Below are 16298 nucleotides of genomic sequence, written 5' to 3' on the forward strand. Positions count from 1 at the left end.
TGCGGCTCCCAGATGCAGCCGAAAGTGCTCTGGGGACGGGGACGGTCGGCCAAGGCCTGTCCCAAGTGGCTGCCCTGTTGCACTGATGTCCTGGCCCCTGAGAACACATCAGTAGGGCCTGGCCGGACCCTGGGCCGCTGCCACTCTTAGGGGTGAGATGGGGAGCCTGGCCCAGGCTGAGACCTCTACCCTCCACCCAAAACGTGTCCGGGCCTCCAGGCTCTGCAGAGCACACTGGAGGCTCAAGACGGTACCTCTTCTGTGGGACTGGGCCACAGCCTGTCTGATGCCTCACTTCTCTGACTCTTGGAGGCATGGTGCTGGCCCGTCTGTGAGCCCCATACCCCCTCGTAGAGCTCGCTCCAGGGCCAGGCCCAGCCCCCTCACCGCCTCTCAGCCAGGCTCAGCTAGTGGCTGGCCCTGCCAGGGAGAAGCCCGGTCTCTCTCTCTCTGCCTCCAGCTGCCTCTCCCAGGCTGCTGCGGCATGGCCCCAAGCCTGGGCGCCAGTAACAGTCTCTGTCCTTCCAGCCTGTACGATGGCTCAGCGCTACCTGGGGACTCCCTCCAGCCAGGCCAGACATGCTGGGCAGTCAGGGTCCCTGGGATCCCCTTGACAGCGACTGATGGCAGGTGGGGGATAAGTAGCCAAGTGTCTCCTGCCTGCGGGGGCAACTCTGCAGGTGGCTCTGCAGCCTCCCTAGTCCCCCATGTGTGCCTGCCCCCCGAGTCCCCCATGGGGCACCTGCCCCTTTGTCCTGACCCCTGCTCCTTCCCTCTCTTCTCCTGGGGTGGCCAGGGGTCACCTGCCTTGTAACCCTGAATCCTGTCCCAGCCTCTGCCCCTGGGGAACCCGCCCAGCAAGCCATCCACCCTCACTAAGGTCCAGGCTGCCTTCCATGGTCCCCTCACCACCTCGTTCTTTCTGGCTCCAGAGGCCATCACCATCCAGGGCACAAGGGGGCCTGCCCTTTGGCCAGGTGGCTGCCTGTCCTCTGACCTTGAGCTGTGGACACGGGGAGGGGAGAGCTGGAAACGGGTCAGGAGGATGCCAGCAGGTCTGTTACTCCCTGCCTGGATCCGGCCAAGTGCGAGGGACCTTGGCCAGCGTCCTAGAGAGCTGGCGTACCTCCTGGGCCTGACGCGGGCTTCCCGGATTGCATAAAGCCTCCTTCTCCTTACATAGCCAGGGCAGAGGTGCATGACAACCCTGAGCAAGTCAAAACAACCGTCAGCAGCGGGAAACCTCGATGAACAAACACCGGGAGAGTGGTGAGTAGCTGCCAGGAAAGCCCCAGCCTCCGGCAGGAAAGGGACTCTGGGCGGGGCGGCCCCAGAGAGAAAGTGGTTAGATGTATGGACAGACAGATGACAGGGCCGGCCAGGCAGCGCTGCCTGCAGGCTGTGCAGTTGGCCTGGGGGTCTGGAGCCTCCGGGACCCACAGATGTGCCCGCACCCTCATCCCTGGCTTCTTTCGGCCCCACAGTGGGGCAGCAGCACTGCTGTCCTAGCCACGCCAGGCACCAGTGTGGCCTGTTAAAGGCCTCATGCGTTCTGTCCTGCTGGTGGGGGAGGCTGGCCTCTCATGCGCTTGTCCTTAGAGGGCAGCATGAAGGTGCCGCGCCCCACCTGGGAGACGAGGGGAGTGGACCCTTCATGAGATCCAGGCCGCATGAGGCAGGGGCTGCCATGACAGAATACTGCATGCGGGGGGCCTCATGCAATAGAAATGGACCCTCTCAGAGTCCTGGGGCTAGACTTCAAAATCAAGGTGTCAGCAGGGCCACCTCCTGCTGAAGGCTCCAGGAGAAAACCCTTCTTGCCGCTCCTAGCTTCCGGTGGCCCAGGCAGTCCTTGGCTTGTGTCTGCATCGCTCCGGTTCTCTGTCTCCGTCTCACGTGGGTGTGTCTCTGCAACTTTCCCCCTTCACTTCTAAGAATGTGTCCTTGGATCTCAAGTCCACCCTCATCCAGGAGGCTTTCATCTCAAAATCCTTAAGTTAATCCCATCTATCTGCAAAGACCCCTTTTCTAAATCAGGTTCCATTCTCAGGTTCCTTGGGTCAGGACCTGGACAAATCTTCTGAGGGCGTCGTTCATCATCCAACTGCACTTGGCATGGGAAGGCCCCCCTCCTGCCCCCTGGATCTGCCTGTGAGCACAGGGGGTCCCTGGGGGTGTCCAGAGTGAGAACAAATTCCGTTTGGGACAGAGCTGGCAGAGGCCCCGGATGCTGGCCTCCCAAGTGGGGTTGTGATGTTGGACCCTGTTCTCAACACCAGGCCCGTGCCACCAATTCGTGCTTCTGTCTGGGCCAGGCTTCCTTGTCCCCCTGTCCCAGTCTCAGGAAGGTGTCTGCAGTTTTCTCTCCCTGGGGGACGGAGCCACGTGTGGGTTCTACTTCATTCTCCAACTGCCCTGGTGCTGGACAGAAGCTGAGCCTGCCCGCCTCCATATGTGGGGTTGGAGAGCCTGGGGTACCCTGGCCTCAGAGGCAGTGATGATGGGGGAGGGAGAGAAATGGGAGAGGGGCCATTGGAATCCCTCAGGGCTTCATCTGAGCTGTCTCTGCCGCTTTCTAGCATTCCCAGGTGAGTTCCAGGAGGCCCATGGCCCCTCCTGTACAGCCCTCTACCACCCAGAGCCTTCCAGCGCCATGTCTTCCCCTTGGAGCATCTGGAGGCCCCAGACAGCACCCACCTGACGTTCAGCAGAGGGGGAGACCGAGGCCTGCAGCAGGGTGTTTTGTCAGATACTGCTCCCTGACCGGGGAGTGAGAGGGAACCCACCTAGAGGTGCCAGATGGGGTGCCTGGGCAGCGTGGCCTGCAGGCCCCTCAGCTCCTCACAGCCCCTGCCCCCAGCCTTCCTGGGCCCAGAGATCTCCTTGTTACCCTAGTCCAGGGACAGAGGCTCAGATGTCCTGCTTGACCCTGCAGGTACAGGGTTGGGGTGAAGGTGGCTCTCTCTTCATGTCTTCACCATGGCTTCTCTGCCTTCCTCCTGCTCCTGGTGGCTTATGTCCTGCCGCTCTTGATACGCGACTGTGGTCTGTCCTGGGATGGTTATGATGCATATGTGCTATTGTTGTGAACTGTGACATTGAGGTCTGGTCTTACGGTTGGTTTTGATTGTCCCTTCTGCTCCCTTTTCTTATTTTAATATTTTACCATTTTCCATTTTAATGTGTCTGTTGTCTTTTTTGGCTAAGTCTCTTTTCAGTTTTATTTTACTGTGTGTCTTTTCTAAGTGATTGCTTAGAGATTACAATATACTAAACCTAGCCTTTCACAGTTTCTGCAGATCCTGCTTTGTGACTTCAAGTGAAGTGTGGAAGCGGTGGAAGCACTTCGACCCTGCCTGTGAGTTGTCATGTATCATGTCTGCAAACATTAAAAATCTCACCAGATGATGGTGTGTGTGTGTGTGTGTGTGTCTGTGTATTTTTTTTTTAGACGGAGTCTTGCTCTGTCACCCAGGCTGGAGTGCAATGGCACACTCTCGGCTCACTGCAGCCTCCGCCTCCCGCGTTCAAGCGACGCTCCTGCCTCAGCCTCCTGAGTAGCTGGGATTACAGGCACGCGCCATGACACCCAGCTAATTTTTGTAATTTTAGTAGAGATGGGGTCTCACCATGTTGGCCAGGCTGGTCTCGAACTCCTGAGCTCAAGTGATCTGCCCACCTCAGCCTCCCAAAGTGCTAGGATTACAGGCATGAGCCACCACACCTGGCCAAGATGATGGTATATTTTTTGCTTTCAATAGTCATACATATTTTAAAGGACTTAAAAGAAAAAATAGTTTAAAAACTATTTACCCAGGTATCCGTTATTTCTGTTTCTCTTTCTTCATTCTAGAAGTGCTGTGTTTCCCCCTGGGGTCGTTTCCCTTGCTGGTGACAATTCTCTTCTAGTTCTTTTACTTGAGAATGTCTTTATTTTGCCTCTATTCCTGAAGGCTGTCTCCACTGGATGTAGGATTCCGTGGTGACTTCTTCTCCTTTCGTTCTTCGTGCAGCACGCCAGCATGGCGCATGTATACATATGTAGCAAACCTGCACGTTCTGCACATGGACCCTAGAACTTAAACTATAATTAAAAAAAAAAAGAAAAAAAAGAAAAAAAAAGGTATTGTTCCACCGTCTTCTGGCCTCCCTGTTTTGTTTAAGCAGTTTTTTTTGTTTGTTTGTTTTTAAAATTTCTATGCTAGTGGGGTGCAGTGGCTCATGCCTGTAATCCCAGAACTTTGGGAGGCTGAGGCGGGTGGATCACTTGAGGTCAGGAGTTCGAGACCAGCCTGGCCGACATGGTGAGAACCCATCTCTACTAAAAATACAACAATTAGCCAGGTGTGGTGGCTCACACCCATAATCCCAGCTACTCGGAAGGCTGAGCCAGGAGAATCGCTTGAACCTGGGATGCAGAGGTTGCCATGAGCCGAGATGACACCATCGCACTCCAGCCTAGGCGACAGAGCAAGACCCTATCTCAAAAAAACAAAACAAAACAAAAGTTCTCTGCTTATTTTGCACCTAGTTTCTGTTTAGTTACTAGAGTTTTAAAGAGTAGATTTAGGTTTACAGAAAAACTGAGCAGAAAGTACAGAGAATTCCCGCACCCACCTCTCCACACTGTCCACAGCTTCCTTCCCTGTTATGAGCACAGCAATTCATCCCTCCCTCCTCCCAACCCCTGGCAGCCACTGACCTTTTTCCTGTCTCCATGGTTTTGCCTGTTCCCGAGTGTTCTATAGCTGGAGTTGTATAGCTGTGTAGCCTTTCCCAGGCTGGCTGTTTTCACTTAGCTGCATGCGTTCAAGCCTCTGCTGTGTCTTTTCATGGCCTCCGTGGTTTTCGATGAGAAATCATGGGTCATATGAATTCCTGCTCCCTGTGTGTGTGTAATGTATCATTTTTCTCTAGCTGCATTCAAGATTTTTCTCTTTGTTTTTGTGTTTTAGCAGTTTTTATTTTATTTTTTATTTTTATTTTTATTTTTTTTTGAGACGGAGTCTGGCTCTGTCACCCAGGCTGGAGTGCAGTGGCGCAATCTCGGCTCACTGCAAGCTCCGCCTCCTGGGTTCACGCCATTCTCCTGCCTCAGCCTCTCCGAGTAGCTGGGACTACAGGCGCCCGCCACCACGCCCGGCTAATTTTTTTTGTATTTTTAGTAGAGACGGGGTTTCACCGTGGTCTCGATCTCCTGACCTCGTGATCCGCCCGCCTCGACCTCCCAAAGTGCTGGGATTACAAGCGTGAGCCACCGCGCCCGGCCGTGTTTTAGCAGTTTTTAATATGTGTAGGCATGGTTTTATTTGAGTCTAGTCTGTTTGGGATTTGCTGAGCTCATTAAAACTGTAAATTGATATGTTCCCCCAAATTTGGGAAGTTTTCTGCTTTAATTTCTTAAAATATTTTTCTGCACTATTTTCTTCTCTCCTCTGGGCCTCTAAGGATGTGAATGTTAGACCTTTTGATATCATTCCACAGGTCCCTGGACTTTGTTCATTTTTTTTCAGTCTTCTTTTTGTTTTTCTTTTCTTTTCTTTTTTTTTTTTTTTTTTGAGATGGAGTCTTGCTTTGCCACCTAGGCTGGAGTGCAATGGTGTGATCTTGGCTCACTGCAACCTTCGCCTCCCAGGTTCAAGTGATTCTCCCACCTCAGCCTCCTGAGTAGCTGGGATTAAGGCACCCACCATCATGCCCAGCTAATTTTTGTATTTTTGGTAGAGACAGGGTTTCACCATGTTGGCCAGGCTGGTCTTGAACTCCTGACCTCATCAGCTGCCCGCCTCGGCCTCCCAAAGTGCTGGGATTACAGGCGTGAGCCACCACGCTTGGCCCGTCAAGTAATTTTGAATTGTATTGTGGACATCTTGAATACTATGTAGTGTAGATTCTTGTTAAAATCTGCTGGAAAATGTTGATTTCTGTTCATTGTTTTGGCGGCAATCAATTCAGTCAGAGCCAGATCTCAAGTTTTGTCTTCTCTCCTGGGGGCTGTGGTCTCCATCTCATTGTGCTCTCAAGGCTTTTCCTGGGTGGCTGTGGGTGCGTCCCAAAGCCAGTGTTGTCTCCGTAGGGTGCTCTCTGCCCCTCCTCAAGTCCCATGAAGTGAGAGAGCAGCAAGTGGGCCAGGCGCCACTCCTGGAGGACAGCCAGGATGCTCACCTGGACCTGGTCCCCGCACACCTCTCATGGTACAAAGCTGGGGGCCTACAGGCTTTCTGCTGCCTGCCTCTCCCTGGGGGTTCCAGGCCACACCCCAAGATGGTTGTAGGGTATGGCCAAGTCCATCATTTGCTCCTGGTATTGGGGGGAAGTGCCATGGTGGCCTCTGGCAGCCATCCTTGTGGCCTGCCTGCCCTTGCTACCCTTGATTTGTATGTGTTTCAATATAGTTGCATAGTGGTTAAATATTCATTTAGCCACCTTCTGCTCCTGCCTTGACTTCCCACACAGGAAGATGGCCTGTATCCCAGGAAGATGGCCTGTACTAGTCAGGGTTCTCCAGCGAAGCAGAGCCTATAGGAGATGCAGACACAGAGATGGATATAGATACCTAAGAGAAGAGGCATTATTACAGGAATCGGCTCATGCAGTTACAGAGGCTGAGAAATTCCATGGTCTGCCATCTGCAAGTGGGAGAACCAAGAAAGCCTGGGGTGTAATTCCATCCATGGCGCAGGCCTGAGAGCTGAGGCCAGTACCCGAGCTCAGCAGGAGATGCTGTCTCAGCTCTGAGAACCAGCTCTTCCTTCCTCTGCCTTGGGTGTAATTCCATCCACGGCAGCAGGCCTGAGAGCTGAGGGCCGCCGTCTGATCCCAGGAGGACACGAAGTCTCAGCTCTGAGAGCCAGTTCTCCCTTCCTCTGCCTTTTTTGTTCTAGTCAGGCCTTCAGTGGGTTAAATGATTCCACCCACACCGGGAGGGGCGTCTGGCTTCCTGAGGCCAGTTCAAACGCTGATCTCACCCGGAAGCACCTTCACAGATCCCCTAGAAGTAATATCTCCCCAGCTGTCATGCATCCCAGCCCCAGCCAGGAGGAAACAGAGCCAACCAGCACAGTGGACCATGGCGAAGTGGCTCTGCTGCTGCCTCACAGGTGCCGCAGACCCCTGGGAGGCACCAGCACCCTGGATCGAGAAGCCCGATGTGAAAGAATGTCTGGGAAGGACGTCATGCCAGAGGCTTGCATGACAGTTTCCACTTACAGTGCGCTCACTCTGAACCTCCATGCACACGATGGGCCTGCGTCTCTTCCCGCTATCTGCTAGGAAACACGAGGGTGAGTGGTGAGTTTTTAGTGTGGAGCTGGTCAGCAGTGGGGCCCTGACTCCTGGTCCAAGGCCGCTTCCGTTGCACCAGTGACCCCCAGTGACCCCCAATGATCCCTGCAATTGTTTGGGTGCTGGACCCCTTTGAGAATCTGATGCACGACAGGGACCATTTCCCCCGGAAAACACACGTCCCCACCCCTCTTGTATGCAGAATCATGGGAGTTGCCACAGTTTGCACCCAGGCCTGTGCGGATGCCCCTGACTGCCCGAGATGCTGCACCTGCCACTGCTGGGGGTGTATACCTGCCTATGCCCACTCACAGGGGCACCTCCAGGGTGGCTGCCTGGTGCAGGCGTTGGCTCTAAGCAGAGCAGCACTATGGGCCCATCTGGGGCTGGCTCTTGCCTGGGCCTGTGAGTGCCATCACAGCCAGCCGATCTGGGAGTATCCAGGGTGTTCTTGTCATTGTGGGCACTGAATAGCCGTTGGTGGGTGGCGATGGGGGCTCGGAAGCCGAGCATCGGTGACAATGAGAAGCAGGCCCTGTGGTTTAATTCTGAAGCACATGCACCCACAGAGCCGCCAATAGTCGTTATTCAGCAGGAGGGGGAACAGAGACAGCAACCTGCGGAGCGTTCCAGGCAGGACAGGGCAGCAAACCTGACACGCGGAGCTGGGGGCAGGGGTAATGGGGGCAGGGGGTAATGGGGGCGGGGGTAATGGGGGCAGGGGTAATGGGGGCGGGGGTAATGGGGGCGGGTGTAATGGGGGCGGGGGTAATGGGGGCAGGGGGTAATGGGGGCAGGGGGTAATGGGGGCAGGGGTAATGGGGGCAGGGGGTAATGGGGGCAGGGGGTAATGGGGGCGGGGGTAATGGGGGCGGGGGTAATGGGGGCGGGTGTAATGGGGGCGGGGGTAATGGGGGCAGGGGGTAATGGGGGCAGGGGTAATGGGGGCAGGGGGTAATGGGGGCAGGTGTAATGGGGGCAGGGGGTAATGGGGGCAGGGGTAATGGGGGCAGGGGGTAATGGGGGCAGGGGTAATGGGGGCAGGGGGTAATGGGGGCGGGGGTAATGAGGGCAGGGGTAATGGGGGCAGGGGGCAATGGGGGCGGGGGTAATGAGGGCAGTGGTAATGGGGGCAGGGGGTAATGGGGACAGGGGGTAATGGCAGGTGAGGCCATGGCCTAGAGGGTCGCCATGCTTGGTGCAGGGGAGGAGAGGCCCAGGTGTGGCTGCAGTGGCAGCAGGAGTCAGTGTGGCTGTGCCCAGTGGGGTGTCATCAGAGAATGGACCTGGCTGCTGGGAAAGGTGGTTGTGTTTGTCTGAGCCACACTGGAGTCTTCTCCGACCAGCAGGCACATTCTGGAGATGCGGGGCAGAGATGGGGCCTCTGTGAGAACCTTTGAGGTGTGAGGGCCTTGATCTGGGGTGCAGCCTCCAGCTTTCTGCTTACAGAGCAGGACCTGCAGGAGCTCGCTGACTGCCTGCACAGTGGAAGGAAGACCTGTTTCTTTTACTTTCCTTGAGGAGAAAAAATTAAAGTTCTGAGCAAACGCATGGCAAGGGAGCTCTTGCTTTCCGCTCTTGGAGTTCTAAGCGGCTGGCGCTAGTGGCACGTGGAACTGGTCACGCACACTGGGTCTCGAGGCCGTCTCCTCTTCTGTAAGTCGAAAGGTTGGTGAGAACAGAGGTGTGGTATGATCTGATAGTGGCTGGTTGCCTTGTTAGTGCCTGTGCTGCTGGCCTGCCACGTCTCCAGCTCTTTTAGAGGAATGGCCCTACCTTTCAAAGAGGAAGTGCCACCGACGAGTCTAGTTCCCTGGGGCCACATTCCCACATGGTGAAGGTGGGCAGCCACTGAGTTGTGGCTCTGTGCGTTCACCACCGTCTCCACCCTGCGTCATCCCTCATGGCATACGTCCCTGCCTGGCCTCCCTGGGCACTGGAGCTGGCACTTCTTGTCTAGGTGTCTCAGGCCTGGCGAAGCTCCTCGGCTCCGGCCTGAGCGATGACCTGCAAGCACAGACTGGGCGCTGAGCCCCTGCCTGAGCTGAGTCAGGGCCGGAGAGCTAGCCGAGCACCATGCTCCCGAGAGCACAGCTGGCCGTGTGGTCAGGGCCTTGGTGGACACGCTCTCCACCTGGCATGGGCATGGGGACACGAGGGGCAATGTGGGCACATGCAAGAGCATTCCCAGAGCAAATGCATGGTCGTCCCCCAACCCCCTCCCTCGGAGTCCAGCTGCTGCCAAATGTCCCTTAAAACCCCAGGCGGGATGCCAGCAAGAGCCCCGGGAAGCTTGATGATGAGACTCCCAGCCTCGCCTCCCGGCAGTCTCCCCCGCGTGGCAGGCCTGGGCTGGCCCTGGCATCTGTCCAGGCCCCACGGTGACTCTAACCTTGGCCAGGTTTGGGGACCACAGGGGACTCTGGGGCCCTCTTTGCTTGGTGACTTGGAGTTCTGGCCTCTCACCCCCAAGACAGCAAAGGGCCTGGCCCTTCCGGTGTCATTGCTCTCCTGGGTCCCAAGCTTGCCTGTCCCCGTGGGCCAGGGCAGGGGGCTGCGTGCCACAGAAGTCACCGTTTCATAGAAGGGAAGACTAGGAAGTCACCTGCACCCAGGTCAAGTGGATCTGTGCGAGTGGACGTCCCTCTTCTTGCTGTCTGTGTGGGTCACGTTGACCAGAGTTTGTTAAGCCCAGGCCAGAGGAGGCTCACTCCCTAGGCTGGGAATGAGTTTGGTGTGGCTTCACACACACCGCACTGAAACATACACCCTCTACTCCACATGGTGATAAGTGAGTGGCTGGAGCAAGGAGCTTTTGAGTGCACACCAGAGCTGCTTCCACTACCTCCAGGCCTCTGATGGCTGCAGCTGCAGACACAGCCAGCCTCGCGGCGTGGAAGAGTGAGCAAGGGTGACACACAGGCACAGAGAGACCAGGCTGGGCTTCAGGAAGCAGGCCTGTGTGGGATGGAAGTGCTTAGAAAGTCATTTCCGGAAGGCCGACACCGGTCGGCACTCCCTGAGCGAAAGAACTTGGGGACATGTGGATGCACTTTTATATCTCCAAGGAAATGCTCCCTGAGGATTTGTGATGTGGAAATGCAACGGGCTCTGGAGTGCTGGGCGCCCCGCACCTCGAGCAGTGCAGGTGGACGTTTAGCTCAGCGCAGGGTTTGTGGCTTCGGGGGTCACGGTCCACAGGGGTGCCAGGGGGCTGGGCGGGTGGGGCAGAGGAGGCGGGAAGTGGTTGCGTACACTCTGCATGACAGGACATGCATACACCACACACACACACACCCCCCACACACATATACACACCACACACCCCGTATACACACCACACACCACATGTACACACAAGTACACACACACCACACACATACCACACACAACACACGTACACACAACACAGATACACCACACATACACACCACAAACGTACATACACAAACACATACCATACATACATGCCACACAAAAACATACACGCACCACACACATACACACCACACACACATGCACACCACACACACAACACACACATACCCCACAAACATACACACCACACACCCCATATACACACAAGTACACCCATGAACACACCACACAAACACACATACAAACAACACACATACACCACATATACACACTACAAACATGTACACACACATACATACCATACACACATACACCACACACACACACCACACACATACACACACCACACACATACCACACACACAACACACCCCACACCCATATACACACCACACACCCCATATACACAGAAGTACACACACACACATACACACAACACACATGTACACACAACACACATACACCACACATACACACCACAAACATGTACACACACAAATACATGCATACCATACACACATCACACACATACATGCCACACACAAGCACATACACACACCACATACATACACACCACACAACACACACACGCCACACACATATACACACCACACACCCCATATACACAAGTACACACATGAACACACACCAAACAACACACGCACACCACATATACACAGCACAAACATGTATACACACACCATACATACACCACACACATACACACCCCCACACAAACCAGACACACCAATACACACCCCACACAAATATACCACACACACATGCACACACACACACCTCACACAAACAAAAAGGGGTTGTGAAAGGTTCCTTGCTCACGTGATGAGGCTTTCTGAGGAAAGCAGGGCCAGCTTCCGGGCTGCAGGAATGTCTGGAGAGCTGGGAGAGGACACTGGCTGGGCTTTCATTGAAATTGGGGTGGAGACCCTGGGCGGTGGCCCACACCTGTAATCCCAGCACTTTGGGAGGCTCAGGTGGGAGGATCGCTTGAGCCCAGAAGGTCAAGGCTTCAGTGAGCTGAGATTGCGCCACTGCACTCCAGCCTGGGGCGACAGAGCAAGACCCTGTCTCAAAAAATAGAAATAAAATTGAGGTGGGACAGGGTCTTCCATGATTTGAGCCTCCTGCCAGTGCCAGGGCTAAGGGAGGAAACTCTGCAGTCTGGGTTTGGGCAGAGGGGAAGCGGGAGCACGAGGGCTTCAGCCCTGACAGCAGCCAGACATCAAAGATGGAGTTGGAGCGGGGGCGGGATGGGAAGGGTCAGGGACGCAAGTGGCAGGAGGTGCTGGGCAGCTGGCCCCATGCTTCCCAGCTGACTGCAAACTGTCCTGGCCGTGGCCTGAGACCCGCAGGGGCCCCAGGATCTAACAGGGAGAGGGGGCTTCACCGCCCCAGGTGCAGTGTCTCTGGCCCCACAGTGCTTTGTGGCTGCCGCTTTCTGGACCCTCAGATCCACCAGGAGGATCCCTGGCCCCACTGCAGGAGGCTCTGTGAACAGAGCTGGAAGGCAAGAGAGAAAGGCAAACAGGACCCTGGGCTCGGAGACTCCATGCAGGATGACCGGCCCCTCCAACCTGCCTGAACCCTCCATGGCTCCCCCCCCCACTTTTGGTGTCTGATCCAACTCATCATGCTGAAGACAGCTGCCGCCGTGTCTGTCTGCCCCTCCTCTTCCCCACACCAGCCACATGTCTTTAGAGGTGACATAGCCCTTCCCTGGGTGATTATCTTCAGAACATTTCATGACTGTGGTAACAACTATGCAATAGATGGATCCCAGCCAGTGGGACTCAGGTCCACGTGGAGGGGTTGCTGCCATCAGGGGCAGGGAGGGGAAAGCAGAGTGTGGACAGTTAGCCCACTTAGAATGCTGGCGTGGGCAGGATGGCTGCGGGGCCTAGGGGCCCTGGGAAGATAGATGGGACAGGCACTTCCCCGTGGGGAGGGGCATGTGGGGAGAGGCAGGGTGAGACATAGGGGCAGTCAGAGGGGGAAAGGGAGTGGGCATTGCCCAGGTTGGGCCCTGTCCCTGCGTGTCACACACATGCCCGGTGTGCAGAACAGAATGGGTTCATGCCCAGGTCAGGGCAGAGGAGGGTCCTGCCTGGACCCAGGCACAGGTCCTTAGGCTGACCACGGGCTCCAGGCAGCGCCACCTCCGGGACGCCCCTGCCTTCCCCTCCTCTTTGGCTGTTGGCACAAGGCGTCCGCCACCCTCCCAAGCCACAGGTGCCAGCGTCACAGGCTGCCTGCCGGGCCCTAAGGCTCTGCCTGGGCGCTCGGCCACACTCTCCTTGGCCCCTCCTGGCGGCCCCGTTCGAGATGTGTCTGGGTGGGAGGCATAGACCCTCTGAGGGACAGGCCACCCAGAACATCCCGTGCCTGGCCCCAGGAACCTGTCACCAGCCCAAAGCCCACGAGTGCCAGGTGAGGCCCTGCCGGGTGGGTGGCCCTGCTGGGGTGAGGAGGGCCCTTCTGAAGACCCCTGAAAAGTTCTCCTGACTTCAGTGACTCTGGAGGCCAGGGCTCCTCTGCCTGCTGCAGGCGCGGTTCCGTGTTGGGGTGCTGTCCCCACCTGGGCCTACTGAGCACACATGGGTACACATACCACACACACCACACACCACACACACACCACCTACCACACACACACCACCTACCACACACCACACACATCCCACCTACCACACACCACACACAAACCACACCCCACACACACCACACACCACACACATCGCACAGGCACACACACCACACACACACCCCACATACCACACACACACCCCACACTCCACACAGGCACACACACCACACAGGCACATAAACCACACACTACACACACATCACACAGGCACACACACCATACAGGGACACACACATCACATACACACGCGCCATTCCCCACACAGGCACACACCACACACACTACACACCACACATACACCACACACACCACACAGGTACACATACCACACACACATCACACACACACCACACACACACCACATACACATCACAGGCACACAGCACACCCAGGCACACACATGCCACACACCACACCCCACACAGGCACACACCACACATACACTACACACCACACATACACACCACACAGGTACACACACCACACACATACCACACACCACACACCACACACACATACCACACAGGCACACACACACCACAATACTCCACACATCACACAGGCACACGTGCACCACACAGGCTCACGCACACACACACTCCAGCATTTTCCCGCGTTTCCTCTGCCACGCCTTCTGGGGTCTGTCCCACCCTTTCAGTCTCCCCACAAGTCCTGGGGGAGGCGGGAAGGCAGGCTCTAGGGGGACCAAGTGTGAGGCACAAGCAGGTGACGACCGGCTCCAGGGCTGTGCGGGCAGCGACTTCAAGAACCGGGCTAGGAGCCAGTGAGTGAGTGGCAGGGTGGGCGCCAGGCAATCTGGGGGACGCGGCGGAGGGCGGACACGCCTCCCGTGGAAGGTGGTGGCCAGTGTGGCCGTGAGGAGCTGGGGGAGCCCCATCCTGTCCTGCGGAGGGAGAGGGAGACACAGCCACCGTGGGGGTGCACGGGGGGTTCGGGGACGAGGCCAGTGGCAGCAGAGGCTGTGCTGATGGCCCTGGTCTTGGGGGGCAGGGAGGGTGGGGGCCGGGCTGCAGAGAGATGGGGTGGATTCGGGGAGCGCAGAGCCACGTGGGAACAGGGTGGACAGCCTTGGAGGTGTGGGCCTTCGTGGGGACTCATGGGAACAGCAGTGTGGATGCGTGGAGACGGCTCTGCAAGGAAACGTGAGATGCGTGGTGTGTGTGCACTGTGTGGTGTGTGAGATGTGTGGTGTGTGAGGTGTGTGGTGTGTGTGTGAAATGTGTGAGGTATGCAGCGTGTGTGTGAGTGTGCGATGTGTGTATAGTGTATGTGGTTGTGTGAGGTGTGTGAGTGTGCGATGTGTGTATAGTGTATGTGGTTGTGTGAGGTGTGTGGTGTGTGTGTGAGATATGTATTGTGTATGTGTGATACATAGTGATGTGTGTGTGTGTGAGGGATGTGGAGTGTGTGGAGTATATGTGTGAGGTAGGTGTGTGTTGTGTATATGTGAGCTATATAGTGTCTGATGTGTGTGTGGGGGGGTGTGAGGTATGTGGTGTATGTTATGTTTGAGATCTAGTGCGTGTGTGTGGTGTGTGGGGGAGGTATGTGGGGGTGTGTGGTGTGTATGAGGTATGTAGTGTGTGATGTCTGTGTGAGGTGTGTGAAGTGTGTGATGTGTAGTATGTGGTGTGGGGTATGCGGTGTATGTGTGAAGTATGTGGTGTGTGATGTATGTGTGTGATATTTGGTGCCGTGTGTGTGGTATATGGTGTGTGGTATGAGGTGTGTAGTGTGATATATGTGTGATGTGTGATATGTGGTGTGTGTGTGGTGTGTGTATGATATATGGTGTGTGTGGTGTGAGGTGTGTAGTGTGTGTGATGTGTGTGGTGTATGATGTGTGTTGTGAGGTATGTGGTGTGTGTGTGATATGTGTTGTGGGTGTGTGTGACATATGGGGTGGTGCGTGGTGTGTGGTGTGTGTGGTATGTGGTGTTTGGTGTGTATGTGGTGATTGAGGTGTGTGGTGTGTGCTGTGTGTGTGGTGTGGTTGTGTGTGGTGTGTGGTGTGGTTTGTGGTGTGTGTGGTGTGTGTGTGGTGTGTGTGGTGTGGTGTGTGTGTGGTGTGTGTGGTGTGGTGTGGTTTGTGGTGTGTGTGTGGTGTGGTGTGTGTGGTGTGGTGTGGCTTGTGGTATGTGTGTGGTGTGGTGTGTGTGGTGTGGTTTATGGTGTGGTGTGTGGTGTGGTGTGGTGTGTGGTGTGGTGTGTGTGGATTGTGGCCCCCATCCCCATCCTTGCGGAAGGGCTCCCACCCCGGCCCCGGCGCGTTTACTCTCCAGCTTCTGGGTGCCAAACTCAGGCTAAGAGGATTTCCGACGGGCTGGACATCTGGGCTTCGGCCCTGAAATAAGAGTTTTGAGAATGAAGAGGGCCGGCGCTGGAACCCTCACCGGTCTTTTAATGAAGGGATTTGGCTAAGAAGAAATGCCAAGTACTTCTGCAGGCCATCCTGAGGTCAGGATGTGATCGGGGTGTCTGGCCCTGAGCAGTCAGACCTGCTGGTGGCTGGAGCTCCGGAAAGCTCGGGACCCCTCTAGCGTCCTAGGCCTTCTGTTTTCCTTCCTGCTCCAGGGGGCAGGACTGGCAGATTCAAGCTTTCAAGAGGGGTTGGAAAGAAGGGGTGTGCTCCAATCTGCCAGCCTGATGTCCTTCACGGGACCACAGGCCAGGAACTGAGGTTCCCTGTGAGGGGTGGATGCTGCATCTCTGAGCCTCCCCACCTTCTTGAAGGCAAGAGCGCCCAGAGGTGTTCGCTTTTGGTGCCGGCCTTTGAGCTGGAGCCTGGAGCTGCTTCTCTGAATCCCTTCTGCTTGTTTCCTTGTGCTCTTGCCTGGGAAGAATGAAATGAAAAGAAAATGCAAAGCCCAGAACCTGGCGGAGATGGGATGCCCCAGGCCGGAGTGGGCAGGGCAGCGCTCTCAGCCCACTCTCAGCACAAACGCTGCCA

General features: G+C 56.0%; 1 protein-coding gene across 5 annotated transcripts in view; it reads left to right on the forward strand.

Annotated features, from left to right (window-relative positions):
• Positions 1 to 8829, forward strand: part of HSF2BP (heat shock transcription factor 2 binding protein) — a 155135-nt gene extending 146306 nt beyond the window's left edge. The window contains exons 12-16 of one of the 5 annotated variants that reach the window (XM_063640522.1): positions 1184 to 1269; positions 3291 to 3358; positions 7101 to 7283; positions 7487 to 7961; positions 8634 to 8829. In XM_063640522.1, the coding sequence (XP_063496592.1) occupies positions 1184 to 1269; positions 3291 to 3358; positions 7101 to 7195 (249 nt within the window). In that variant the 3' untranslated portion in view covers positions 7196 to 7283; positions 7487 to 7961; positions 8634 to 8829. Of the gene's footprint in view, positions 1 to 1183; positions 1270 to 1830; positions 2003 to 3290; positions 3359 to 4205; positions 4831 to 7100; positions 7284 to 7486; positions 7962 to 8630 lie in introns of those variants that run through there. The other 4 variants (XM_063640521.1, XM_063640523.1, XM_063640520.1 and 1 more) reach the window with 4 other exon arrangements.
• Positions 8830 to 16298: the final 7469 nt, after the last annotated feature.

Source organism: Symphalangus syndactylus, chromosome 5 (genome assembly GCF_028878055.3).
Source record: "Symphalangus syndactylus isolate Jambi chromosome 5, NHGRI_mSymSyn1-v2.1_pri, whole genome shotgun sequence".
Classification (NCBI taxonomy): domain Eukaryota; kingdom Metazoa; phylum Chordata; class Mammalia; order Primates; family Hylobatidae; genus Symphalangus; species Symphalangus syndactylus.